This window comes from Motacilla alba, chromosome 5, assembly GCF_015832195.1.
Source record: "Motacilla alba alba isolate MOTALB_02 chromosome 5, Motacilla_alba_V1.0_pri, whole genome shotgun sequence".
Taxonomy (NCBI): Eukaryota; Metazoa; Chordata; class Aves; order Passeriformes; family Motacillidae; genus Motacilla; species Motacilla alba.
Genome location: NC_052020.1, coordinates 14,631,682 through 14,659,256, shown reverse-complemented (window position 1 = coordinate 14,659,256; position 27,575 = coordinate 14,631,682). Strand labels below are relative to the sequence as shown.

At 45.1% G+C, this 27,575-nt stretch overlaps 3 protein-coding genes across 12 annotated transcripts in view; all 3 read right to left on the bottom strand.

Moving 5' to 3' along the window:
* CARS1 (cysteinyl-tRNA synthetase 1) overlaps positions 1 to 4,057 on the bottom strand; it is a 33,217-nt gene extending 29,160 nt beyond the window's left edge. For both annotated transcript variants that reach the window (XM_038139077.1, XM_038139078.1), the window contains exon 1: positions 3,907 to 4,057. In XM_038139077.1, coding sequence (XP_037995005.1) covers positions 3,907 to 3,934 — 28 coding nt within the window. In that variant the 5' untranslated portion in view covers positions 3,935 to 4,057. The remainder of the gene's footprint in view (positions 1 to 3,906) is intronic.
* A 481-nt stretch (positions 4,058 to 4,538) lies between these two features.
* LOC119701871 (tumor necrosis factor receptor superfamily member 26-like) lies at positions 4,539 to 16,583 on the bottom strand. 2 transcript variants are annotated; one of them, XM_038139075.1, is made up of 9 exons: positions 15,097 to 16,583; positions 13,763 to 13,853; positions 12,908 to 13,039; positions 12,659 to 12,770; positions 11,985 to 12,052; positions 11,273 to 11,377; positions 10,249 to 10,283; positions 6,054 to 6,099; positions 4,539 to 5,236 (listed from the first exon to the last, which is right to left on the bottom strand). In XM_038139075.1, exons 1-9 carry the CDS (start codon positions 15,142 to 15,144, stop codon positions 4,941 to 4,943), a joined length of 933 nt encoding a protein of 310 aa, XP_037995003.1. In that variant the 5' UTR covers positions 15,145 to 16,583; the 3' UTR covers positions 4,539 to 4,940. The 2 variants fall into 2 exon arrangements, with proteins under 2 accessions (XP_037995003.1, XP_037995004.1); XM_038139076.1 differs by having other exon boundaries at positions 11,327 to 11,377.
* A 137-nt stretch (positions 16,584 to 16,720) lies between these two features.
* OSBPL5 (oxysterol binding protein like 5) overlaps positions 16,721 to 27,575 on the bottom strand; it is a 173,945-nt gene continuing 163,090 nt past the window's right edge. For all 8 annotated transcript variants that reach the window (XM_038139070.1, XM_038139072.1, XM_038139069.1 and 5 more), the window contains 6 exons: positions 25,866 to 26,002; positions 21,704 to 21,889; positions 21,042 to 21,180; positions 19,725 to 19,842; positions 19,038 to 19,140; positions 16,721 to 18,061 (listed from right to left, as the gene is read on the bottom strand). In XM_038139070.1, coding sequence (XP_037994998.1) covers positions 17,926 to 18,061; positions 19,038 to 19,140; positions 19,725 to 19,842; positions 21,042 to 21,180; positions 21,704 to 21,889; positions 25,866 to 26,002 — 819 coding nt within the window. In that variant the 3' untranslated portion in view covers positions 16,721 to 17,925. The remainder of the gene's footprint in view (positions 18,062 to 19,037; positions 19,141 to 19,724; positions 19,843 to 21,041; positions 21,181 to 21,703; positions 21,890 to 25,865; positions 26,003 to 27,575) is intronic.

The window sequence follows — 27,575 nt, the reverse complement described above, 5'->3', positions numbered from 1 at the left end:
TTGTAGCTCCGTTCATGTTCAAAGTACTGTGCAAACATGAAGGCAATATCCTGTCTAGGTAGTCAGCCAGCAAGGTAATTTAAGCCAAGGTCATGTGCAGTAAAGTGAGAGAGCACCTGTCCCTGCTCCCAAACCCCAACAGAGACCACAGCCAGAAGTGTCACTTCTCAATCTGGCAGGAGTATCTCCCACACAAGGAGTTCCCAAAGCATGGAGGTGCTCAAAGAACACAGCTCTTGGAAAGGCAGGAATGAAAGGAGATGGGAAAGTGATGGCTAGGAGAGGATGGGAGGGATGGCACAATTTAAATTCTTCCAAATGTCATCAGTTAAAACTTTATGAACCACTTTCTATACGGAAATCAATTATTAAAATATCCAACAGCAACTCCGGACGACAGGGAAGTGGCAGCTAGATATCAAGCATGTTTGCACTCAACTCTTTGGGGTATAAATGAGATATAGTGACACACTGGGAGAACTAATAAAAAAGGTCAATGACTTTAAAAAAAATTAAAAATCAAAATTCATAAAAGATATTTAATATCTATGAACAAAAGAAGACAGATCCATGTAAAGTATAAATCCTTCTCAAGGCCTATCCATGTAATTGCTCAGGACAAATAAGGAACACCAAGGAAATAATGGTTCATAACTTGACCTTATAGGCTTGCCTTACCCAGCTGAATGGGATTCAGTTTTGGCTCACACAGTTCATTTTACTATATTCTTTTCATGCTCCTCAATATTTACTGATGTTTATCAGCACAGAACTTCACATGTTCATACACATGAAATAGTTTGAAACAGTTCTGTTCATTACCAGTGGAAACCTGAGACATAAGTCTTCCTTGAATGTGAATGTTGTATACATGAAAGGTATGAGGGAGAAGGCAAAAAAAAGGTATTACAAGAATGATCTAGGTAGAAACGAAACTATATCTCAAAGAAAAGATCTTTTGCAAGGAAAAGCAACACTCAATTTGCAAAGTATTATTATGGTTATTATGACCATTATTCACACATCAGGCTGCTAATGGGAAGCAAGTCAGTGTATCTGAAACAATATAAGTGCTTTCCAACCACATCTGTAAACCAATCTAAAAGGGAACTTGCCCAAACTTACACACAAATACAACAAATATGACAGCACTCTACAAGCTAATTTTGGCAAGGAGAGGTGGCAAACACTGCCTGTGAATGTCGGGACCAGCTCAGCACTGATAAGCTTAACAACCAAAGTAATTTTGATCAATCTTGGCACAGACATTAATACTTCATATTAAAATGTTTGGCAGGCTCACTGTCCCACATCAGTTTCACAGGCTGTGCTGAGCAGATGACTATGATAACACTGCCTTGGAAGGAGTGTAGCAGTGGATCATTTGTTTCAAGCCAAAAGAATCAGTGACAGCTGTCTATGTAAAAGTCTGTTCTGGTTGATATCATGTCTAAAAGAAGAACAGTAAATTTACTGTTCTTAAATTTACAGAACCTGGTTTTCTGTGATTTCCATTCTGCATCCTCAGCTCCCCCCGTCTTGCAATGCCTTCAATTCATTAAACACTCCCTCTGAAATATTTCCTGGTACCGCCTAAGTGCTGCATCCGATTTTCCCATACGCTTCAGTATCCTCATCCTCCTGCACAGCTCCAGCCCATCACTGCTAAGTCTGACAATGGTGTGCAAGAGGCAGCTGCCCACTGTCAAACTGACTGATTAATTAATGCCAATCAATGGATTCAAAAAGTACTGAGGGAGGAAACCAAATGGATGTATGTACATCTGACCTGTTTTCCTTGTAGCTTCAGGAAAACAGGCTAAGGAATTGCCCTTCTTTCCAACTGCAGTTTTTTCCATCCCCAAAACAGAACAGATGCAGTTGTTACTACTCAATTGCATCAGGAAGTGTCTCCTTGACAGCAGAAACACGAGAGTACTACAGAGCTGTTGCATAACACTGAGTTTTAACTCATCTGAACAGAACGATCCATAGATATCGTATCACACAAGAGGAAACAAGCACTGAGCACGAGTGTTGGAGAGGTAGCAAAATAACCTTGAAAAATCAGAAGAATTAATGTTAACAATGTAACAGTAGAAAGTTGTTTCAAAAAAATTCCACTGTAGACATCAAATAATACAGTTCTCACACCAAAACCACGAATATACAATCCCTTTGGGTGATATAATTGTCACACATTCTTCTTCGCATGCATGGAGTGCTTCAGAGACTATTAAAGGACACTAGGAATTTGTCTGAGAGACTGCAGCAACACACACACTCACAGGACAGCTCCTACACAAAATAACTTTTGAGGTTCAATCAAGACACATAATCCCCACGATATCAAATTTCATTGAAAATTTTCACTTTTATTAACTTGAGAATGAAAACCTCTGCTCCTTGAAGGTGTGGATGGCAAAGCAAATACAGAAAAGCCATAAAGAAGGCAGTAAGCTAGCTGACACAAAGCCAGGGAGTTACCTCACTTCGGGGAGAAATCATGTTTCCTGGGCTTCCCGGAACCTGCTAACCTTGTCAGTCATAATTAGATGACAATAGGAATTCTGCAGAGGCATTCTCCAAAAAGAAATCTTACCCATTTCTGAACATTTTGAAATGTAACTTCTTGTCCAACTCGGCTTTCACAAATTTAAGACAACCCACAAAAGACAAATGTAACATTATTAATATGGCTCCAAACTGGCCGTTTATCATCCTGGCCAGCCACTCTGGTACCTTTGAAAAGAATTCCAACCATCTGCTCAAACAAGATGAATTATTCTTTTCCATTAACATTTCACAAGAACCAAACCAATGCAGTGATTCCAGCTAATGCCAGACACAGCATGCACACGGACAGAAAAACAAAGGACTTGTCAAGTCTCATACATAAGGAGCAAGAGGCTTTTAGATGAGCAGGGATTTTTAAGACTGGAGTATCCCACACAATAGAAGAGCTTGTCAATCCTAGTCTTTTGAGCACTGAAAGTTTCACTTCCACTTTTCCTGAACTGAAACTAGATATAGCAATTGCAGATTCAGTGAAAAAAAAACCCACCCTAACAAATAGTAACTAAAGAGTTTCTCAAAGTGCACCTCAACTGAGCCTTTCTTGGGTTTTTTCTCCCCAAGACACTGAAAAGACTTCTGAAAAAGCTGATCCCTTGATGACAAGAAATGCTGCACTTTAGTGGGAATATTACATGATATGAATAAAGATCAAAGTAACTTTTGGGTTACTTTGTTGCATTGTTAAAGAAAAAGGGGCAAAAATATCTGTATTTACAGATCCTCAACTGGAATGACAGAAATTTCCAACCCTTTACATACCATAATGGTATTTCATACTTGCATGACTGGTATTCCAAGTTTCCATTTGCTACAGTAGCGCCAAAAATTATAGTACTACCCTAGCCCTCCTTCCATATGGAAGCGAAGAGTACAACCCGTCATTAAAACACGACCACAAAAAACGTCCGTAAAAGTCCAAAAGTTCAGGCGTGAGTTCAGGGAAGAACACCGATGGCTTGGGGAAGGCAGTCCGGGAGGCACAGAGACAGGTGAAAAGCACGGGCGGCGCGCTGAGCCGAGCGCGCCGAGCCGGGGGACAGCTGCTCGCACAGGGGGTGACGAGGAGCTCCGAGTTCTCCCCGTAAATCGCTGAGCGCCAGCATTAACCTCGCACCCGCGGCGGGGCACCAGGCGAGCCGCATGCGGCGGGACGCGCACCCAGCGCGGGGCTCCGCGCCAGAGCGGCCCCCGCGCCAGCGGAGCCCGGGGAACGCGACCCCGCCGTGACAGCAGCGCGGCCGCGGCCCCGGCCCCCGCCGAGCCGTGACAGCCCCGGCCGCCCCTCGGCCCGGCCCCGCCGGGGGCCCGCGGCGCCGCTCGCCCACCTACCGTGCTCGGCGCTGGCGGCTGCTGCCATCCCGGAGCTGCTGCTGCTGCTGCTGCCTCCGCCGGCCCTCGCTCCCGAGCTGATGCAACAGCGCGTCCGGAAGCCTCGCCCCGCCCGCACTACGCTACTTCCGACGGCAACCCGCGTCACCCGGGCAACGGGCAGCGCCTCGCGGCGCCGCGCGGCCCCGCACGGCCCCGCCGGGCCTCACACAGCACGGCACGGCCCCGCACGGCACTGCCTGGCCCCACACGGCCCCGCACGGCCCCGCCGGGCCTCACACAGCACGGCACGGCCCCACACGGCCCCGCCGGGCCTCACACAGCACGGCACGGCCCCGCACGGCCCCGCACGGCACCGCCGGGCCTCACACAGCACGGCACGGCCCCGCACGGCCCCGCACGGCACCGCCGGGCCTCACACAGCACGGCACGGCCCCACACGGCACTGCCTGGCCCCGCACGGCACCGCCGGGCCTCACACAGCACGGCCAGGAAATGACCGCCCAGGGCACCGCGGCCACCCCGTCACCCAAGAGCACCGTGCCAACCGGGCTCAGAGTGCCGCCCGCCTTTCCTTAAATAGCCCCAAGGATGGAGGCGCCGCCGTCAGAACAAAGTCCCAGAGCCAGCTTCCGTCTGAGCCAGGGTTTTATTGCTGTGCTTCAAACATAGCGGTGCTGAGCTGTCCGATACAAAATCGTTTCGGAAACTAAAGCATCACAGTACTCAAAACCAGCAGCGGATTGTTCGTCCCGCCCCCCAGGTTGGCACAGCACTGCCACAAACTAAGGGATGCCCGAGGTCCTGCCTCCGAAGTGGGCATCCAGCACCTGTGTTTAATCGTTTATGACTAAGAGGTAGGAAGGTCATGTAAACATGAAAACAACAAAGGTATTACATCCCTTCCAGCTCTCTCCATGAGGTGAGGAGGCTAACAACTCCATTTCTACCAGCAGTTTCTGGCACCTTGATTTACAGGAAGTCCGAAGACACACGCATGTACACAAGAACATTTCTGCAGTTCCTCATAAACATTAATCGTCAGCTTCTACTTTACTAATAATGTTATTACTTTTTAAAGTTTTTGATATGCTATAATAAGCCTTGGTATCTATGTGCCTCAATGCATCCAGTAAATCAATAATACATCGCTTCTTTCCCAGTCTGTTTTTCCAGATGAGAAGCATCTGATATGATTGTTCTTCTCTATTATTAGGAAATTTAGAAATAATTTTATCAATATCATTTTCCTCGAGAAGAGTTCTCATAAGCCGCTTCCACTGTTGTGGTGGTACTTCCTTTATAAAGACATCAAAGGTCTCTCTCAGTTCTGCAAAAGAAACACACAACACACATCAGCTTGGATTTTAAAACACAGGGCTTTTTTTCCCATAGCTCACACACATACTTTCCCCTTAATTTTCAGCCAATACCTGCACAGACCAAACAGCAGCACCAAGGCAGGGTTTGGCACCTAAGAAGCAGCAGGACAGACAGGTTTTCTACTAAGTGGTCTTGAAATTTGCTCAAGGTATTGGTGCAGTTGTCAGTAGGGGTCTCCTGAGGCAGGACACCATCCAGTAAAGCTGGTTGTGAGGAAGGCTTCAATGGCTGGCATGTTCCCTTGGCAGGGCTACTGAAGGGGAAGTTTTAACCACTTCACTATGCTGCTGGCACAGGCTTGCCCCACCAAGACCACCACAAGCAAAACCCATCACTTGGACAGCCAGCACAACAATTTGCTGGGTACAGGGGGGTGTATGGAGGTTTGATGTGCTCTTCCACATGAGGGGATATTTGACGGAGAGATCTCTCACGCTGACCTACACCTCACGCAGTAAAGCAGAGAACACTGCTGCAATGCCAATTCGTTTTAAAACATTTTTCAAAAATTTTTACTGTTCTTATTCTTAAACTCATGACTGTGCTATACTCCCATGCAGAAAATTCATGCTCCAAAGTAGAACAGTTCAGCACAGGGATTACAAATGCAGCAATAATCCTATTTCAGCATATTTTACAATAAACTGGAAGCCTTATAGCTCTAAGCAATATTCATTAGCCCCTTTATACTACTACTTAAGTAGACTAAAGTCAACAGGAAATAAAACCAAATTCCAAGTACAGCCAATTTATGGAATACTTACCACTTTGAGAGAGATCTTTAAGAATTATCTGACTTGGCTCTTGTACCTGTAATACAAAGTTGAACCATTACTCCAGCAAATCAGGGTGCTTCAGTCACTGTTATTTTTTACCTATTTGACAGCTTGCTTTTACATCACACACAGCAAAAAGGGGATGGGGAGCAGATTTCAGAGCAGACCTGGAAGTACTGGAGTAAAGAAAATTGCATGGTGAAACAAACACGCTACAGGCTCCAACTTTGCTGCTATCACAAAAGAGTAGCTTCTGTCAGGGAGATGAAAGAGGCAGTGTAAATTAAATGAGGGATTGATGGTTTTTTCCCCCAAGCTATGACTTCCCATACTTCCTATTACATCTTTAAGGGAAAGTTTCCTCAGTTGTTTTGCTGAAAGCTCTAGGAATAGTTACGAGCTCAACTAAAGAGATACCTATATTAGAGAAAATACAATGATCATTTCACACACGTACACTTATCATACAATTTGCTGGAGTTCCACTTGGAGCATTAGATAAGGCAGTCTGCTGAAAAGCAGAATTCTGAACAGATTTTGCTGCCAATGAGGACTTAGTAATCCTCCTCAACCATGTCATATGGCACTTCCAGCTCCTGCACGGGACAGTGCACTGCTCAGAAACCACACTATTTTCCACTATTTTGTTCTGGGGGAAGGAAAGGAAACACTTGAAGACACCAGATGTCAGAGACATAAAAGGAGAACTGATAATCTGGCAAAGTAACAGCCTTTACAGAATCAGACTTCAAATGTGTAAGAGACAGTCTGAAGTTTCCCTCCTTTGCCTCACGACTGTCGCAAGGACAGACCAAGACACTGAAGACCCTGCCTGGGGTTCTGGCCTGGCTGAGGTGGATGCTTGCCAAGTGATTGTTCACAGCTGTGCTTGCTGTGTCACCACAGTACACTGCTTGGGGCAGGGCCTGACAAGGAGCAGCTCGCTCTGTACACTTACGCCTGCTTCACAATACCCGCTCATCACGATAGCCCATGGATTTCCCCACCTCTTGGCCAGATGCCACCCCCTTTAGAGAAAGACCAGCTTTCTGGGGTAACTTTGGTGACCCCCCCACAGAAGATCCCTCATGTGCCACATGACCACCGTCAAGGACGGAGATTGAAGCCCCCCCCAAGGACTGAGACCCTTAAAATTCTAACACAGCTGCGCTGGCCTGACTGAAGCACGATGTCTGCCAAGTGTTGCCTGCAGGTGTGTTTGCTGGACCAAGACTGGTTTCCCATAGGAACCAGTCCTGAAACAATGGGTCCTGCTCGCTGCTGGGCTGAATTGTCCTGTTCAGAACTGGACTGTCTGTACTTGTTCCCCACAGATTTATTCTCCACTGTCCTGTACCTGTTCTCTTGACATAAGACTTTACAAGACCCCTGACTTAACCGAAGACTTTGAGATTCCCCCCGACATGACAAGATGGATCTATTGACCAGACCACGAGGATTTTGTCTCTGTTGGTAGCTAGTCCCCCACTTATTTTTCTCTCTCCCACTATCCTTTATCTCCTTTCTAATCCTTCGATCACATTTGCTGAGGACACTCAATAAAAGGTGCATTTGTTTTAATTAATACTGAAAGTCCCCTGCTATGTGTCTTTTGCACTCTGAGATTGGTAAAACAAACCATCACAACCCCCCCTTGTACAAGTAGATCGTGACAAAACGGTTTCAGAGCCTGACTCTCCACCTCCCTGGCTGTTCTGCACCCACCAGACTGCAGAGTAAGGCACACAAGTTGCCTCCACAACAACCACAGGAAACTTTTCCTAATGTTCTTACTGATGGGGATTGCTGCTTGCTCCTCTCTAGGTACAGAAGGTAGATACCCCTCCTAAGACAGGAGGGAATTAAATTGCCTTTCCACACCTGAGATGACTTAACAGCACCAGGGGCCCCAAGCCTATTGCTGTGTCAAGGCTGATGCTCAGAACTGTTGCCAAGCATCCTGTCAGCTCCATGGCAGTGCACTGCCTTGGGCTGTCTGTGGCTGGATTAGCTTTCCTGCTGGGTTCACAAACTATAAGCAGTTGAAAGAAGCCAGTGAGCACCCAGGTACATTGCATAGTTTTTTGTGAGGGGAGAAAGAGGGAAGCCAGCCAGAAAGGCTCCCTGCATTTTTGGCATTGTCAGTTCATTAAACAAGCAGAGCCAGGGAGTACAGCACCAGGTCAGCATGAACAGTACAATCACAAAGCAGCATAGCATGTCTCACATGACAAGTAGTGCTCAAGCTGGCAAGCTTCAGGAGTATTTTTTTACATGTGGAAAATGAGGATGAAGAGTTACTGTTGTGCCCCTGAGACTTGTGTTAAGGTACAAGCCCTTTGTAAGCATAAGCCAGCATGCTTTCTGCTTGCACAGCAACAGTGACCCACAGGTGACACCACCCCATGACCAACACGCATAAGTGGGGATGTGAGGGGGAACCCCCTATGTATGACAGGGGTAGTTGTACATCATTCTCACTGAAACACTTTCTGTTTAAGGGTATAAACACATTAAAGAAGCTGATCTTATTTATACAGGATAATGCTTAAACAGGAAAACAAATGACTGAAAGAGCACTGTCATGGCTGAACTTTCAAAACCCAGCATCAGCTATTCAAGTATCAGCAGCAGTTGGGGGCATTAGAGCAGTGTGAATTCACTGGTTCTTTGAGTGTTTTGGCACCTACACACCTTTTTTTTCAGTCTCAGGACTGCATCAGTGGAACTCTCCTTAGCAAATAAGCTGCAGCATGAGCACCCCAAGTGCACACTTTGCATCTGCCTGTGACAGCTCTTAGACAAGAGACAAGTGGCACCATGCACCAATTTGTAACTGCATCATTCTGCAACTATTTTATTGAAATTAAAGACATGCTATATTTGCTATTCCTATGCTACAGCATTTTGACCAGGTTTTTTTGTCATGTCTCTTCATCAGCTTCAATAAATAGATGAAGTCCTATAAATCTGGCCAGGGCGTGAGGGGAGACACAACCCAACAATAAACCTGGGGTGTTTCACATATTTGAGCCACTTATGGACCTTAAAGAAAAAGAGCAGAGTGTAGGGTGAGCCTTTGAACATCTCTTTCAATTCTGTTTCTTCAGTCTTCAAGTATTTCTGGCATAATTAAAATGCATTTAATTACTCAATGTCTAATTAGTAACATTAGACAAGAGTGCATACATTGCATGGGTAATGCATTGACGTGGGACAAGAGAAGCTCCAGGGAGGAGAAAAAGTGCTGTACACACACTGAGAACAGTCTGGATATTTTCCCTAGCTGCTCATCAAGACTAACATTTGTTGTGTAAAACTAAGACTGAGCTCATTTTTGCCTTGTGGTGCTGGTAGCGATGTAGTTTCTAACTAGAGAAGTTAAAGCCAGCTTGTATTTACTTTATCCAGCCCTGTATTTGTCTTGCAGAATGCTGGACTAGCAATGGGTTTTTCAGACTCAAACAGAAAGGTTCTGAAATGGCATTTGGCTACAGGATGCCAGGGTACACCCAGCTTCAAGATGGAACATCTGCCAGCAGCCAGCCTCAGCTGGATAAACCCTTTTCAGGGATCTACTTTGAGACTGGCATGCTCTGAGCCCTGAACTCTGAACTCCTCCTCTTTTGGGACTGCTTAGGACCAAAACTTCAGACTGTGAGGTCCTGGTCTGTAGCTTGTGACGTGAGCCCAAAGGCAGGAAGACTCAATCACTTTACTGGATCAGGAGTCTTATGAACAAATAATTTGTAGTCACAATGCAATAAGCGCTGGAAAACCACCATGCTGCAACACCAAACAGTAGCTGCCATCAGCTGGGGAATACACATGTGAAGCAGCAAAAAAGAAATTATTTGGATCAAGTTATCACTTGGAGACAGTCTGAAGTGAAAACTTGCAGCTAGTCCAAGTTTTTTCTCCGCTTCCAAAGCATCCTGGTCAGAGGCTCTGAAGTGTTTTCCAGAATTGACCAGGCCAACTGCAGCAGACACATGCAGATATTGAATGCATCAGACACTCGCTAATTGATTTCTGACCTTGCATGAATCACAACTTGTTGCATCACAGGAACACATCCTACCAGAGATCTACAGTGAGACAAACATTGAGGGCTGCGTGTCAGGTACAATTAGGCTGTGAGCAATTAGACTGAGATGAAACACTTGGTCCATCACATACTTACCAGACGTCCCTCTACATCTTTAACAGTTGAGGCAGCTGAAAAAAAAAAAAAAAAGAGTGTCTGAGAAACTTACAAGAACTGCAAAAAATTAAACGTGGCTGAAATCACACAAGACTTATTCACAATAGAAATTTTTGTAACACAGCCAAAGCTTTAAAAAGCCATTTAGTTTCTTTGACCTATCATACATTTCACCCCACTACAACCCTTAGCTTCCACCAACAGCACAAACACTGTGCCTTAATCCTGCTTAGTAAAATGCAGACAAGATGCTGTTTGACTTTTAAGCCACCCTTGCAACCTCCTCTACTCCTGTAGAGTTTGTTTCCCAGCATTTTTGTAGGCTATTGCAATAAAGAAGGCAGAAATTGTCTTTACTGCAATACAATCAGTAAGACATGATTTCAACAAACTTAGCTATTATGAATCTTAAGTGCTTTCAGTATTATTTTAACCACACTAGTAGCAATACTTTCAAGCACAACAGTAGAAATGTAAGTTTCCAAGGAAAACAGTTCAGTTTCCACTAAAAAATAAATTCATGCAGGACTTATCAACCTAACATTCATATTAAGAGGTTCAAATGACTAAAGGGAGCCAATTTGTACCAAAAAAACCTCTACAACCAAACACAGTGCAAGTAATTAGTGATCTAATTAGTTGCTACTTTTTGCCCCATGCATCTGAACCCCCACACAGGTTTTTCCTCTTTGCCAATACAAGGCAAGCTGATTGGAGAAGTCCTTTTTAAGGACTTTATGACCTTGCTTTGAAGCAGAGGCATCTGTCAGCAAGATAAGAAAGCTCATAGTTAAGGATTATGCATTTTATTTACCAAGCAAAACTACTCTTCACTTTACTAATTTGTCAATTTCAATCACATGCAAAACGAACTAGAGCTTAAACAGATCCCCTGTAAGGCAACACAAGAACCAGGGACAGCCCCAGTGCATGCTTCACCTAACTCTGGAAAACAAATTTCATGGATTTCATGGATTTCAAATTTCATGGATCAAGCAGTTACCTTTAGCACACTTCAGCTTTTTAACAACAACAACAACAAGTAGTACTAACAAACCCAAACCAGACAGCAGAAGCACCGGAATAACCCAAACATGAGCTTCCTTCCCTGCAAAGTAAGAAAAAAAAATTAGTACTGAAACAGTCCCCCAAAAAGATATTCCTTGCTGTCCTAGAGAAAAACCTAAGAACTAATACAATAACCCAGATAGTTTGTCCTGGGACTCTCATGGACATGCTGCCCTGAACATGTGAGCACTTGCTTACACTGTCATGCTCCCAAAGGCATCAGGGAACTCTGCAGAGAGCTGCAATACAACTTCCACAAGGTTTTATGGAGAGACACTGAAGGGGAAACAAGTATGCAAAAGATAATAGGAAGCTTCAGGGGCTGCAGCATGGACAGTGTGCATTCCTGGCAGAAGAGGAAGATACTCCAGGCACAGTCAACATCTTCACACTATCCATAACTTCCAGCTGTGTCACCCTTGGAACTTGAAGAACCTTGCCAACACATGTAGCTTTTCACCAACTGAAACTCAAGGTGGTTTGTCCCTTTGAGAACTTGTCTTTAGCAAATAACTCCCAGACTAAAAGGCAGCTGCTCTTAAATACATTACAGTAGTTGAAACCACTGTTTTACAGACTGCTCTGGTGTTACTAGCCCGAAGCCACAGACCCAACAAACCAAGCTGAGTGGAATTTGTGTACCAGACCTTGATTGGTTAAGCCTAGTTCTGTAGTATCAGTGGAATTCGGCTGGATTTCTTTCCCGTCTGGATGCCTGAAGTGGATGGTAACAGAACATTGTATCAACATTTCCAGATCAGTTCATAGCTCTGTCCAGGCCTGATTCTTTTTCAGACAGAGCTCAGAACCATGAATGGAACATGCATAAACCTTGATAGAGGTGTACCTTTAAATAATCCAAGATAAGACAAGATAAAATAAAAGCAAAGCAGATAATATTCGTGTATGTTAGCTTCTAAGTGGAGGGGAAAAACAAAAACAAAAAAAAACCACAACAAACCACAGAGTATAGGCATTATTCATGCACGGTTAGTTTCCTTCAACAGGTAGTTCTACATACTAAAATTTTAAGCTGGGTGCTAGAAAGTTCATTCAAGTGTGTTTCTGTGGAAATACCAACCTGAAGACATGAAAAAAGCAAGTTTACAGCCATAGGCAACAAGCACAGTGATACCCAAGTCCACGTCTTTCTAGGTCTCAACATCACAGGTTTTGACACCTAAAATTTAAATGCATGAATAATGCCATTTGGCTTCAGGGCAATTATTTACAGCCTGATGACGTGTTAACTATTGGCACAGATTGGGCCGCAGCTCTAACATTCCCTAGAAGAAAAATAGCGACTTGCTCTCAAACTTACTCTTGACTGATTCTCCGACACATTTCACAGCTCTCATCATCACAGAAATACCCTTGTTTGCACCGGCATTCAGCATTCTGTGTCAGAGTACAGGGTTTCACAGTTTCCTGATCTAAAAATAAAAGATAAATTAGCAAGTGCAAAGATCATACTCAGGCCATAAAGGCAATTTACTTTTAAGTTCAATATGCTCAACGAAGACCAGGTTTTCCACATTAAAAAAAGAGGGAAATTGTTAAGGTTTCATACCCTCTCTGCACTGTCTGCAAGGCAAGCATTCCTCCAAGCCGTTGGCATGGGCAGTAAAGCCTTTTCCTTCCTTGCAAGGGTCACATTTTCCTCTCACATGCGAAGCATTGCAGTGATCAGCAACAAAGGTACCTGTGGAAGAAGAGAACTGGCAGCAACAGCAATCTCAGGGTCTTCTGACAGACAAAGGGCTAAACCTAGGTATTACAACACAAATTTCTGGGAAAAGTTCAAGTCTTCCTTGCAAATCAATCACATGCCACACAAACCAATAGGCACAGAAGAGCTGGGAGGCACAACTGCACTCAGACAGGGAGAGGTGAAAAATGAGGTGCCTAGCAAGGCATCTCCTGGAAGGATGAGTCACTGCAGCAGGCAGGGAGCCTGTGGATGGTACCACTGCTGAAGGAATGGGGCAAGCCCAGGGAGAATTGCTTTCAATAAACTTTTTTCTCCTTTGTGTGAATCCCATCTGAATGCACCAGTAAGCTTCTGATAATAACGAGAGGTTTCTTCCTGGTGCAAAACTTGTTAGCTCTGCACACATTGAGCAAGGAGAGGAGAGCAAAACCATACTCTGAAGCTTTGCCTAGAGACACAGAAATATCAGAATTCCCCTAGGCCTGTTCTTTGTGTTAACTAAATCACTTACCTTCAAAAACTTTATCCTCAAACACAAGCAAAGGAGTCCTGGCTTGATGCCAAAGCACTTCTCCCAGTCATTGCCTGTTGCATTAAGAGGCTCTCAGTTCAAAATGGAGCCAAGAAGTCCTCACAGCACCAACCAGGCTTACACTTTCACAGCTTGCAATGTAGGAAGCAATTGCTATCAGCTGTAACTGCTCAAAGTCTTACCTGCTTCACAAAACACGCAGCAGAGGCCTTGATGGAAGTACTCTCTCTGCCCACAGTTCGCTTGGGCTTTAGGCATCGTCAGCAGCACAGCCTACAGCGGAGGCAAACAGACTTTTTGAGTGAGTCATCCTCCCTGGACACGATAACTATCTCGGGGAGATGAACTTGTAAAGACTTGGAAACACATTCAGAAGTTTATGGGAAGCCACAGAGGAAACCCAAACTAATTTCTGCTAAGTGCTGCTCACAGCAGTAATTGCCCTCACAAAGCTGGGGTTAAGGCAGCACCACGCAGCGGCCGATGGGCTTTAGGCAACTATTGCCACACGTTCCTGCCTCCATATAAACTTTTGTTTTCTCTCCACTATCTCACTGCAGTTGAACTGCAGGCGCCAAAGTTTTTGCGGTGTGCAAGGGGTTAATGTCTCCCTTCCCCCGTATCCTTCTAATTCATCGGAATCAGTGCTAGCTGCGCTCCCGCAAAATTGAGGAAACGCCCCGCAGACTCATCCAACACGTCTCACTCGCTCGAATCCTAGGCAGAAGACAGGTCAGGTAATTAGCAATGCTACAGGAGCGCTGGGAATGATTTTTTTTTTTAAGAGGAAGAAACGTGCAGACCGCGCGCTGCTGGGCAGGGCTCCCACGCCGCCTGCCAGTCCCGGTTAGTCCAAGCGCTTCCAGGGAGGCGAGCGCAGGCTCAGTCCCGGGACAGCTGAGTCACATCCCTCCCGCACCAGCCTCGCACAAGGAGAGAACTCCCCTAGAGCAAAAGCAGGAGGAGGGGAAGGGGAGGCCGCCGAGCTCCCCAGCACTAATTGTCACCCGCGGACAACTTCTAAGCTAAAACCAAGAGGGTCCCGCTCTTTAAACTCTCTCCCCGGTAGACCGAAAATCTTCCCCGTGGCTGTGGGGAGGTGAGAAAACTTCAGTTTCACACTTAAATAACCCGAGGACTACTAAAGAACTCACTCCGGACTTGTAACTTTTTTTTTGTCCGAGGAGAGAGGGAAGGGCGGAACAAAGTGCGGCAGGAAAGGATGCGGAGACGCGCACCATTCCCTGAGGGCGCTGGGCTCACGGCAGCGGCGCTGCCGCAGGTTTCCCCACACATCAAACACGATCAAAAAGTTCGGGAAAGTTACCAAAGTCTCTCTCGAAGAAGAAAAGGACAGAAAAACCCACACGGCTCCTGCACGCTAGAGCTGGAGGAAGACTTTTTCCGCCTCAAAAGCCAGGATTAGGGTTCTGGCTGAGGAGGGCTGGCAGCCGCCACTCGCGGCGGGCAGGTGGAGGGCGAGCCCGCAGCCCAGAGGGTCCCAGGCGGCACTTACCAGCAGCAGCAGCCCCGCCGCTCGCCCGGCTCCCATGGCGAAGCCCATCGCTCTGGGGCGGCCCGTGCAGCGGCCGCTCTTATTCCCGGGGGGGCCGGGGGAGGCGGGCGGGAGGCGGGGCTCATGGCAGAAACATCGCAGCTAATTGCCGCAGGTGCTGCAGGGCTTCCACCCTGATCGCGAAAAGCAGCGGGAAAAGCTGTGAGGAGAAATTCCCCAACGCTGCGCAAACGAAGTGCATATAACTGGGTTTTCTGAAGCCCTGAAAGAGTTCTCACGTTTCTCCTCAGTAGTTATTCCTCCCAGAGAAATAATGTTTCTAGCCATGATTTTCGTTAAGAATACTTTTGATTTTCCGCGTGCATGTAACTGGTATGTAGGAACATTCACCTCCAGATTGTTGAAACTGGATCCAAATTAAAGACACAAGGATTCATAGGCTGTTCCTTTTTGGATTATTTTCTAATCCTCTGTGGCAGCAGCCGTAAATGTTGGAAACTCTTCCTCTACTGATGCTGAATTAACTTGTTGATAGTTCCTTTTACTGAACTGCTGCTCTTATGGTAACAGTGTTTTATTTTACTCAACTGCAGTTACAAGTGGGTGCATAGTTCAGTAAAAGGGAAATAATTCAAACATTTTCCTGCACTCACATTTACACTCACTGAAGGCTTCCTGCTCAGCACTGCTTCTATTTGCTTCAGGGGGGCTTGGGCTGTTTGGGTTTTTTTCTGTTGTTGTTTGGTACCCATTTCCCGAAGCTGGGATACAGTTGTACCCAAGGGATGTAAACAGCCCTACCGAGGTGGAGAGGCTCCTATCCATAACTCAAAACACATGCTCCAAAAACAGGATGAGAGTGGTGAGGAGGGCTGTGCTGATAGGCCAGAGATGTGCTGACTTGCTGAAGCATTCAAAGGAGATCAGTGGATGTGTTTGCACAGCTTTACATCCAAACAGGAGCAAACACTTTGGAGCTGCATAGGGAATTTGCGCAGCCCAGAAAGCAGAGGCAGCGCCCTCTCACTGAGTTTTACACCACATGTGGCATAGGTCAGACTTCCTCAGAAAGAGTGATTAGGATGACATCCTTCAAAAAGGCTCCCAATCTGTGCCAATAATGCTGATATTCTCCAAGGATGTTTCCTCAAGGATGAAGAATGCTTTGGTATTCTGGAGACTTTTGCTAATAACAAAGCCACTCTCACCCTTTAGCATTTGTGGTCAGTTTCCTGAATGTCAGCTTCCAGACACTGGCTCTTACCCTGCCTGTTCATATCAGAGAGCTGCAGTTCTCTCTGTGGAACAATCTATTCACTATCCTCAAGTCCTTGATATAAAGGTTTCCCAAGTCCAAGATAAGTTTGTACATTTGCATGTACAGAAGTGGAAATCAAGGGAACCACTTCTCTTTCTGGGGAAGTTGCTAGAATAAGAAGACAATTTCAGACAATTTCAGACAATTTCAGCCAGAGGGGTATCAAACTGCTATTGCTGTTCTAGCTTATGGCCCAGGTCTGACATTCTTGGAGGCAATTTCCCATAGATTTTCCTCCAGAAGTGATTTACTTTTAAAATACTATCAAACACAAACCCAAAAATAATTTGTCAGATAGACTGCCACTGAAAGTTGTGTGTAGTTTTATTTCAACATATCAAGCACAAATAGGTTTCCCCTAACTGGGGAATATGATGAGGAATGTACTTAAAAATTTGGAAACATTTACATTGAAAGATAGCCCAGACTGGCACCACCACTAAGTATTTTAAGGCTGTATATATAGCAGTACTTACCACTTGGAACTACTTCAGGCCAGAAAAGAAAGGCTTAGTATTGTCTGCAGTCTACAGAAAATATTGCAAATCTTTAAAAAATGGTGTAAAATAGGAAGACTATTAACAGGGTTGAACAATGCAGTGGCAAAACCATCCCTCTTTCCTGACCTTTGACAATAAACGTGCCTAAGACCGAACACACGTACACCTACATCGCTCCCATCCTTCTCACCTATGCTGGGGCAGTGGATTTCTCTCTACAATGCTAGTGTGTGATATTATAAAACAGCCATATAGCAAATAATAACAATAATAGTAAGTGACCAGGTTTTACAAACAGGCGTGCGTGTCTGACATCACCCTCGATGGGCCACACCCAGGACACCAGTCAGCTCCGTAACCAGACGAGGAGCTTTCACTGAATACTTCCCATTTCCTAAAGCAGAATGGCTCTAGGGAGTTGTGTATATTTACAGTTTCTGTGGAATGGAAAATAAAACACATCCTGAGGTCCCATTCTGCATGGGCTGACTAAACAAATCATGACTCAATATCCCAGGGCTGGATTTTTTGGACCAAGTGTTCTTTCTGTAATTAAAGGCAGCCGGACAGGCACCGTGGACATCAGTTCTTTACAGCTCCCCAATTGCTCTGCCTCACTCCTGGAGCTATGATCCAGGCCACCGTGACTTTTCCAAAATGTTGAGGTGATTACCATTTTGGGGTTACCAATACTGCTGGGTAATTATTAATTGCATCAGAAAATGACAAAACATAGAAAACAAATTGCACAATTAAAGCTACATTTGGCTTCAGCATTAAGGCCCATACAGGTTAAGAGGTCCTTGAAGATGTACATGTAAAAGGCAAAAATGACATAATCTGCAGGAACAAAGTTTTGCAGGTTCCTAGGTCCCTTTTTAACCTTGTTTTTCCACTTCCTTCCACCTCTGCCGTGTTGGTTCTAAAGTGCTTTGGTGCCTCGCTGGGCTCCTTGCGCGAGTGGCCCCCTCCTGCAGCCAGTGATCATTATTGCTGCCAAACGTAGTGATTTTATTTGAAGACATAATTAATGAAGAGTTGACACGTAAGAAAGATGCAGAGGAGAAACCAACAGCGAGAGTCCAGGAGGAAGCTTTCAGAGGAGGCCTTCCTGTGGAAGGACTTTTTGTTCAGAGCGCTGAGGTTTCTGCAAAAGAAAGCAATATGATTATTTGTGTGTTGGAGGCAGGCGTGCCTGCACACGTCTGCACACCCAGAACTTCCACATCAGGAGGGAACGCTGCACTTTGGTGACACCCTCAGGGGTAGAGTAGTGTGCCCCCCCAGACTTTGCCTCCCTCTTTTTAACAGGAAGATTAGTGCTTCTGGCTGCAGCTGGCTGGCATGGGAAGGGCACAAACCCCAAGAAATCTCTTCATCCAGCACTCACTCATAGCCATGTGAGTTTAACCTGTGCCCTAACCTTCCCAAACCTGCCCTGGACACCCCCAGGAGCTGCAGTGAAGCTAAAACCATATCACCAATGCCTCTGGCATCCAGAAAGGGTAGGCTTCATGTGTGATCCCACCTCACAGAAGCCTTGGCAGGGCTGGATAATACTCCTCACACAGAGGGGAATCAGCGGGGCTCCCTGGAGCTGAAGTAGCAGTTGATACCTTCCCACAGGAGTCTGCAGGGCAAAGCCCTTTGTCAGTAGCAGATGTGGTTACTGCTTCCCTCAGATGGCAACCAGCCATTTGTACAAAAAACTGGAGTTTAGTGCTTTTCTCCATGGAGCCCAGTTTTTCAGACCACACCCTTGCATCTCTATAGCAAACTGAAGAAATTCCTAACATGCTGGACCAGAAGGGAGACCTCACACACTCCTGCCTGGCAGAGATTTATTTTTAGCTGAGGCCTGGCTCAGTCCTTCTCAGTCTCAGTACCTCGAGTTGAGTAACATCCTGAGGTGACGCTTTTCACCCAGAAAGAAAGGAAGTAAACTGTTTCAAGCAGAACATGGGTTTATGTTTCTGGTGTGATAAGTGGTTACTTTACCTACAACAACTTGAACTGCACTCCTGCAGCTCACAGAGACACTCTACAGACCACAGTAAGGAGTTAAATGCCACAAGTTATCTTTAGCCGATTAAAATCACTGGTTCATGACAGAAAATGGTTACCTGTGTATGTCCTGTTGGGCTTTCTGTAAGGATAAGACAGCTGAGTGAATTTCCTTCAGGTGATTCATTTCTTTCCCACACTGAGCGCACAGGCTTTCAAACCCTGTGGCAAAGAATTGAAGGACAATTATGTTTTGCATCACCATTCTGGTGGTAGTGAAACACAACACAGCAAGTGGGTGGCTGTGAACTAATTGTCACTGCTAGGGGGGAAACTTTCAGGAGGAAACATGGGGAGAAGGAGACAGGGAACAGAATCTTCCACCCAGAACATCCAAGCCACTGTAACAGGTTCTGTGACTCTGGGTTAGGGTGCTTCTCAATCAGCACTAAGGAAACAATGCTCCTCAGCTGAGGGGAGGAGAAAGGAGTGCTCACACCTGCTCACTCTCTCAAACATTCAAGGTGACCTCTAACAAAGGCAGAGAAAAGAGAGAGAAACACAGCCTGTTTCCTGTGTGTTGATTGGAATGTCACCGTATTTCTCCAATTTTGCCAGGAGTTGGGAAGTCCTCATTGTAAGGCAGAAACAGCACATACAGAGAACAGAAAAGCAAAACATTTCCTGTGCTACCTGTGGGCTGTTGGCCCATGGTATTAAATGGGCTGGGAAATGTCCCAGGGCTGGCTCAAGGATTAAAGTACCAAGGCAAGAACATTAAAGTCTTGTGACACCCAAATACTTGCCATCATCATCTGAGAGCTCCTGCACCGACTCTGGCGTTGAACAGCTGCTCTCTGTGTTCTGGCTGTGGTTGGATGGCTGATCACTGGTTTTGCGGCACCTGCAGTCTTTGGAAGACCTCTGGATAAAACAGAGATTAGATGAGACTCAGTCTCTATCACACTGAAGAGGTGTGTGATTGCTTTAAACAAAACAGTTTGGGGTGCTGGGAAATAATGTGTGAGATTGTGAAGTTTGATTGCTTTCTCAGCAACTCCTAGCAGTTGGAGTTGGACTCTGGCAGCTACTTAAAGATACTATACCCATGCCTCATACAGAAGCATTTCCCCAAGTGACAACATTCTTAAAACCAAATCTATCCAAATTAAGATAATTAAGATTCTTAAAACCAATCTATCCAAAGTCTTCTTGTAGCTTTAAATGACACATACTATGGATGAACCTTATAGTTCCTTTGTTGTGTACCTAACTTGGCCAGGTATGTAAGAGAAAGCTGGAAAAGAATAAAAAATTAGAATCAAATTCCCCAGCAATGATTTTTCAGAAGGTGCACGAAGGATCTAAACGTCATGGAATTTTTATGCCTAGCTTCTTGATGCACTTTGGAAAGTCTCTCCCTCTCTCTCAGATGAGTAAACCAAACACATTGATCCAAACTTCTCACTACAGGGTCTGAAAAGCAGTTATGAACCCCAACTTCCCCACTGAATCAGAGACATTCAGATGTGGGGTATTACAAAAGAAAAGTCTATGTACATAATAAGATACAAGTTTTTCAGTGGAATATGGGTTATACTTAGCTAGTTTAGCAGCTCTACATTTGCAAAGTGTGTTATGAATGACAGGTATTGCTCCAAAGATGGAAGCACTGAAACAGGGGAGTATTATCTTGTTTTAGGGAAAGGATGGAAAGATGTTTCTTGTCTTGTCTGAGAGAGAGTGAATGATAAAGGCTCATGGCAAAGACTGAAACTGAAGTCAGGGGGTCTCAGTTATGTACTCCAAAGCCTACAGGAAGTTTTCTGCTTTGGAAACACTGAACAGTTGAAGTTCAGCTCAGTCATATGCAAAATTCAGTGTAAGAGTCACTGTCACTAGCATTGGGTGGAAGAAAAATGCCAAAATTGATAGAATGAGTCAATCAGTAATTACAATTCTTCAGAGCTAATAATGGTATAATACTGCAGGTCTATAGTCACAAGCTATATTTACCCAAAACAAAACTTTCAGCTTATGCTTACATGAAAAGGCTGTAGAAAAAGAGCTGTGTATCTAAATGATCATAAAGAATATGGTAACACCCAGAACAGGCTTTTTACCTTGTGCCGTGTAATTTGATTGTTTATGCATGTTGCTTTGTGGTTTGACATCCTTGTGGATAAGTGTCTTTCCATTGTCTGAAGTATTCCATCCTTCTCAAATTGGGCAATATCGTTCAAAGGATCCCAAGGTCTTAGACTTTTGAGACCAAATGAAAAAAAAAATAATCAGAAAAGCAAGAATCCCACATTAGCCCAATACAATAATTCCACATGCATCAGGGCAGGCAATCATCTCTGACAGGAGCCAAGCTTTCCAGATGCAGTGACAGGACTAACAGAAAGTTCCCTGCACATTCACAGCTCTTTGCAATAAGTGAGGGGGTTCAGTCTCTAGAGGCTTCGCCCTCGTTGCCCAGGGGAGGAGAGCAAAGTTGTTAACTCTACAGAAAAGCTCTGCTAAATCACTCTGCACTTGATTGCAGCAATAGGAATTTGCATCAATGACACAGTGGCTTTTCCATTGCCACGCCCTCATTTCCAGCTATTCCCAATTAGTATCACGAGCATGTATTCTAATGATGACATGGAGCTCAGAAAGAGCAAGCTCTGGACATAGCTTTGGGAAATGGCTGGGCTCCAATGACAGGTCTGTAGCCCTACTTGCATCCCTGGGAATTCAGGCAGTGAGATGTGTTGGGAACGCCTGGGCCAGCACTCACTCCTCGTATTTGTAGTGCCACTCGTTGGTCCCGGCATCGTGCCGGAACAGCAGCGGTTTCCATTCTGTGCCGCTTTCCCTCCGCTCCCGAGCGGCGTTCCTCTGCTCCTCTTCCAGCACAAACTTTTCCTGTGTCGCCTTGTGCTGATCACCTTTGTTTATTGCACTGGTAACATGCTGCCAAAGCCTAGGAATAATCAGGGAAGGAAGTTAAACCACCTTAGAACCAGCAATATATTTTGCCAGCTGGAACTCTAGAGCAGAAACTTGTCGGGGCTATTGATACACCAGAGGAACTGTACCAGGACTGCTCAGCCTCTGTTTTTAGCTTGTAAATTAAAGAAACTGAGAAAGGCAACACTGAATGCTGTATGAGTGACCTGCTGGAGGAACTTTCTCTTAGATAACATCACCTACAACAATTATTGAATTCTTCAGTGCTGCTCTCATAAGGAAGTTATGTTCAACTCACTTGTACCTGTGCCCTCTTTAGAGGTGATTGATGGAGAATCTGTTCTGTTCCTCAACCTTTCAGGCATTTCTGTTTAGAAGTCTTTGCATCAATGTCTATCCCCAAAACAAGTCTTTATACTTAAAGTTTAGAAGCACTGGGAAATGAATTTATGTGCACATCTTGTAGCTGCACATGCACCTCCTATACAGGATTTACAAACAGATCTGTAGGAAGCTGATTCAACCCACAAGCAACTAGCATGTCCTTGTGCTCACAAGCTGCAAGCACGGACACAGGTTTTCACTCACACTTGTTTGCAGCTGCCAAAGGATATCTGTCATATGAGCTGCTCTCATTAAGCATCCGCCCTGGGGAGAGGATCTGCCTTCTACCAGACAAAAATCAATACCTTTTTTTTTACTATAGCCAAGCTGTGATCAGCCTCTCTAGTTCCTATAATCAGAGCACTTTAATCTTCATTTTAGATTGGAAATACTTCTGAGACTAGCAGCTAGCCCTCCCAAAATATTACTGTATGCTTTAGTGTTTAGAATATGCACAGGAGATCCAAGCTGTTCCATTATTCCCAGCTCCACAAAACACCCGTCCGCCATTTAGAAGATGAATTCATTACTGCATTTCTTTTGGAGCTTGCTGTGAAGCTCTTAATTTAAAAGTGATCCCAAAGCTTTCATCATATTTCTATCACCATACATTAACACAGCACTTCCAAAAATGCAGCCTCTTACATAAGTAACTGGATGCAGGGCAATGCCTTCCTTTCATTTTTAACAAGTCACTTCCCTATTTCTGTGTATGAATAATTTCTCCCAGAAACAAAGGAGGGAAACTCAGTGATGGGGATGGGGCAGGGAGGAGTGAAATAACAGCCTGAGAATATATTGTGGTGGTGTAAAGTCTGTCCTCAGGAATGAATGCAGTGGTGTAAAGAGTGAGTCCCCTAATTCTACAAACCTTAGAGGAACAGTACAAAATTGTTTGACAAAGGCAAATTACTCCCTCAAGAGTTGCATGTGTCAGACAATGAGACCCTCCACGGTGAGGTGAATGACAGTATGAGCTTCAGAGATTCCCCAGAAATTGTGAAAATAGGTGATTTTCAGCACTGCAGGGAAGACTAAGCAATTTAGGCAGAATATAACCTGGATTAGATGGCAATTTATTCATGCAACTGTCAGCATAATAAGGAGTTTGGTAGAATGTCTGTTAGGGAACTCTGTAACATTTCCTTTTTCCTTCTTCTCTTGGATGCATGTAGCATTATTAATCTCTCATGTAGCAAAGGGAGCCAGCTCTGGCCATAAACTCTGGTAAACAGAGAACTGCTTACTGGGAGATTCTTTGCCCACAAGACCAAGATTCTCCTTTAAAAGAATCTTCTTCTGAAGATTAAGAGAAAAATGTACTGCAGTCTGCCCCGCTTTGCAGAGTTAACACATCTGCTCTGTAAGTTACAAATAGACTTTATTTCTCATAATGCCCACTGCTGCTGATGCCTTGTGAAGGCTGACCTAGAACAGAGACTACATGGAGTTAAAGAATAAAGTAGGGATTTATTAGAAGGCCTCAATGGTTACACCTCGGGCAGCACAAGAGCTCAGCCAGGGCTACACCCTGGATGAACCCAAAATGGATGACCAGGGTCTCTCACATTTATAAGTTCTGGTCCATTTGCATATTGAAGCCAATTGTCCAATTATAACTTTAGCTTATGAAGCCCCATCCTTCTTGTTTTCCTCTCTTCAGTCCACTGTTGTTTATGCTCTTGGGCCTGAAATTTGCATCATTTATCCTTGGTCCCCAGATAGAGAATGAATTGCTTTGTCTACCTACACTGTGAAGAGAGCCTACTATCCCCTAATATGAAGCTTAGAAGTACTACACTAAAGCAGTACAGAATCTGAAAAATATAAAAGCTAAAACCTGAGGCATCACTTTCCTAACTAAATTTTTGTGTGTTTTTATTTTCATGCAATCCCTTTCTTCACCTATAAAAAGGGGAATCTTTTTAGGGTAATGTGATGCAACACCAAAATCAGATGTCCACATCCAGAGAAGTGCACAACGTAATGCAGAGCCAGGCAGCAACCGCATGTGCTGGCTTGGGATGTTGGTTGGTGCTGGCTGACTGTAGTAGAGAGGAAGAACAACTAATTTGATTAAAGCCAGCCAGCTCCACATTACTTTGCTCAACTCTTGCTCAACAACTGTACAATGTGCATTATTCACTTCTTCCATTTCCTAAGTGTATTGGGTTTGCACGGCCTGGTTTTTGGCAGCAGGGGTGCTACAGAGGTGGCTTCTGTAAAAAGCTCTAGAAGCTTCCACAACATCTGGCAGAGTCCTGATGGCCCCAAATACCGACATGCTGCTGGCCAATGCTGGGATGGTGATAATGCCTCTGTGATGACATACAGAGGAAGAAATCAAAAGAAAGGTTGTGGCACAGTTTTAACTGTGACTACAGAAGAGTGGGGTGAGAACATGTGAGAAGAACAGCCCTGCAGATACCAAGGTCAGTGCAGAAGGAGGGGGAGGAGGTGCTCCAGGTGCCAGAGCCCAGATTCCTCTGCAGCCTGTGGAGCAGCCTGTCCATGAAGGACCCTGTGGAGGAGTGACCCATGCTGCAGCAGTTTGGGGAGGGCTGTTGCCCACGGGATGGACTCACACTGCAGCAGTTTGCAGGGAGCTGATGCTCCTGAGATGGAGCCATGTTGGAGAAGTTAATGGAGAACTGTATCCTGTGGGAGGGACTCCACAGCGCAGCAGTGAAGGACTTCTCTGCCTGAGCAGCAGGAGAAGCCATGGGTTGAACTGACTGAAACCCCCACCCTCCTGTCTCCTTGTGCCACTGGGGGAGGAGGTAGAGCTGTGAAGGAGGGAGGGGTGAGGGGAAGGTGGTTTTAGGGGCTTATTTTACTTGTCATTATCCTCGTCTGATTTTTTTTGCAATAAATTTATTTTATTGTTGAGCCTGTTTTGCCCCCAATGGTAACTAACAAATATTTTCTCATAGTCCTTTAACTCATGAACCCTTCATTAAATTTTCTCTCCTCTGTCCAGCTGCAGAGAAGAGTGAGTAAGCAACTTTCTTGGGTACCTGGCATCCAGCCAGGGTCAAACTTGACACTAAGTTATATGCCTGTTTTATGTAACCTAGATCATCCTACAAAGCCTGGTGCAGACTGCATTGGAGATCTCAGCTGAGATTATGAGGCAGGGTTAAACATCTGTTTAATTACATTCATTCATAAAATCCTGTTATGTGGTTCAAAGTACTGCTCTGCGGATGCCAGGACTTCCCGCAATCCCTACATCTACTTTAAGAGCTTGTGGTTGAAATAACCCTTCTTAACGAGGTATCCAACCTCAGGATGACATCCTGCCTTTTGATAAAAATGCTCCAGCAGTTAAAAAGATCTCTGGAGTCCAGGCAGAATTGTTATTTTAAGCAGATAAAATGTAGCCTCCACTATTTCTCAGCCCAGGTCGACTTCAGAGCTGTACTTCATGGAAATACTCTAGAGTTAATAGTCTGGAAAGAAACAGGAAAATGGCTGGGTAATGCGTGCCAAGAAAGCAGGTCACTGCCTTTCCAGGTCTGTGCTGAGGAACTGGAGAAGCCCTGCTGATGAGAAGCCTGCTCCCAGGAGAGAAGCAGCAGTGAGATGTTCCTCGAGCTCCCCACCTCTCTGACTCAAAGTCTGTCTGCTCCTCAAACAGCACAATGTGGCGCTTCAGTCTCTGCCTGCGCACTTCGCTCGTCGGGTTCCAGAACATTTCTGTGTTCCCATTTTTCAGCTCATTTATATGCACTTCTCCATCCTGAGAAGGAAAATTAAATGAATTAATGACAATCAGAAAACCAAGGCAGAAATTAATCCTGACAAACTGAAGCTGCTCCTGGATGATGATAAGGGATACCTGGTGGTTAGGAGGCTTCTTTCCTCCTCTATCCCATAAAATCTCACTGAACTCTTCCTGAAAGTTTCTGAAATGAATGACACAAGGCATTGCCAGAAACAGTGGCAGCATTTATCATTAATCAGAGTAAAAAGGGATCTGGTTCCTTCTATTAAGTCTTGTCCCCAGACCTGAGTGCCCACAGAAGCCCTAAGATATTCTTCTTTCATCACTGTTCCTCCCACCCAGCACATATAAACAAGATCCCCAGCTTCTTTTTCCAATATCTCCCTCAGTACTTCCTCTCCCGTGATCCCATATGCTAGTTCCAGGACTGATCCCAGGTCCCTAAGAGACCCCCAATGTGGAAAGGATGAGGTAGGCAGGCATTATCAAGCACCACTACGTGCATCTCTAACAACCATACATACAAGCACTCCACTGCTGCTGTGACCCTAGGACTGAGGAGCATTGGCATTTACTTCCCTTCTTTATTCAGGTGGGTTTTCAGGTCCTGAGGCCAGGACAAAGATCAAGGGAGGAAGGTAAAAGCAGAAGGCTGAGAGCTGAGCAGCACTCAACCTTGTGGCTCAGGAGAGCCGCTGGATGACGGGCTCTCATGGGTGGTGTTGGCAGGACCCAGCACAGACCAGGTACTCCACAGCCCAGCACAACTCACCACTGATAGGGCTCATCCTGCAGGACAGGGAGCTCAGAATGGAGCAAATCCCTTGTACATGCTTAGAAAGGGAAAATCTCCCAGTTTCAAAATGATGATTAGTTTTTTATGTAAAAAGACAGATTGCCTGACAGGACAAGTCTAGTACCAAAGGCTACACTGTGGTTAGGACCTCAGTATAGTAAGGGCTTTATCCAGGCACATTTCACCTGGCTTTCTTCAGATGAGACAAATCTTGTCTCAGAAATGGCAAATTCTACAGACTGGCAAGGGACCACAGACCAACTGCAATGATGATGTAGATGCTCAAATGTTGCTCAGAGAAATACCCAGATGTCCAGCCCAAAGCCAAGGCTCACTGCTTTTGTTTCAGGTACCAGGAGTTCCAATCAAAATTAGACTACATCATTCACTATGCAACTTTATTCTCGCTGGATTTTGGTTTGAGGTTGTCTCTGAGTGAACCAGTTGTGTATGCTGGGTGCACAAAGGTGCCAGGTGCTCTGCTGGCTGTTCTGAGCTGGCCATAGAGATAACACCCTCATCGAATCGATGTCTCTGTCCCTCAGCTAATGAACAGGGTAGTAACTGTCTTCTACCATAAAGGTTTGCTGTGAAAATAATGAATTCAAAACCCTCTAAGTTCTTCCCTGAATCCCAGCCTAACTGGGAAGTACTGAACACACCAGACAAAAGGCAGCCTTAAGGTCTTTGCAATCACACCTCATACACACCATCTCCTGCCATCAGTGCTTGTCCTAAGCCTCAGATCCTAAATACAGACCCAGTGCCTTTGATGGAGAACCCCCCTACTGT

Coding starts and splice junctions, on each gene's coding strand:
- LOC119701871 (XM_038139075.1), bottom strand. CDS start 15,144: ATGGGCTTCGCCATGGGAGCCGGGCGAGCGGCGGGGCTGCTGCTGCTG. Junction 12,053..12,658: donor TGTCGGAGAATCAGTCAAGA/GTAAGTTTGAGA, acceptor CATCCACTTCAG/GCATCCAGACGGGAAAGAAA. Junction 6,100..10,248: donor AAGATGTAGAGGGACGTCTG/GTAAGTATGTGA, acceptor TTTGTATTACAG/GTACAAGAGCCAAGTCAGAT.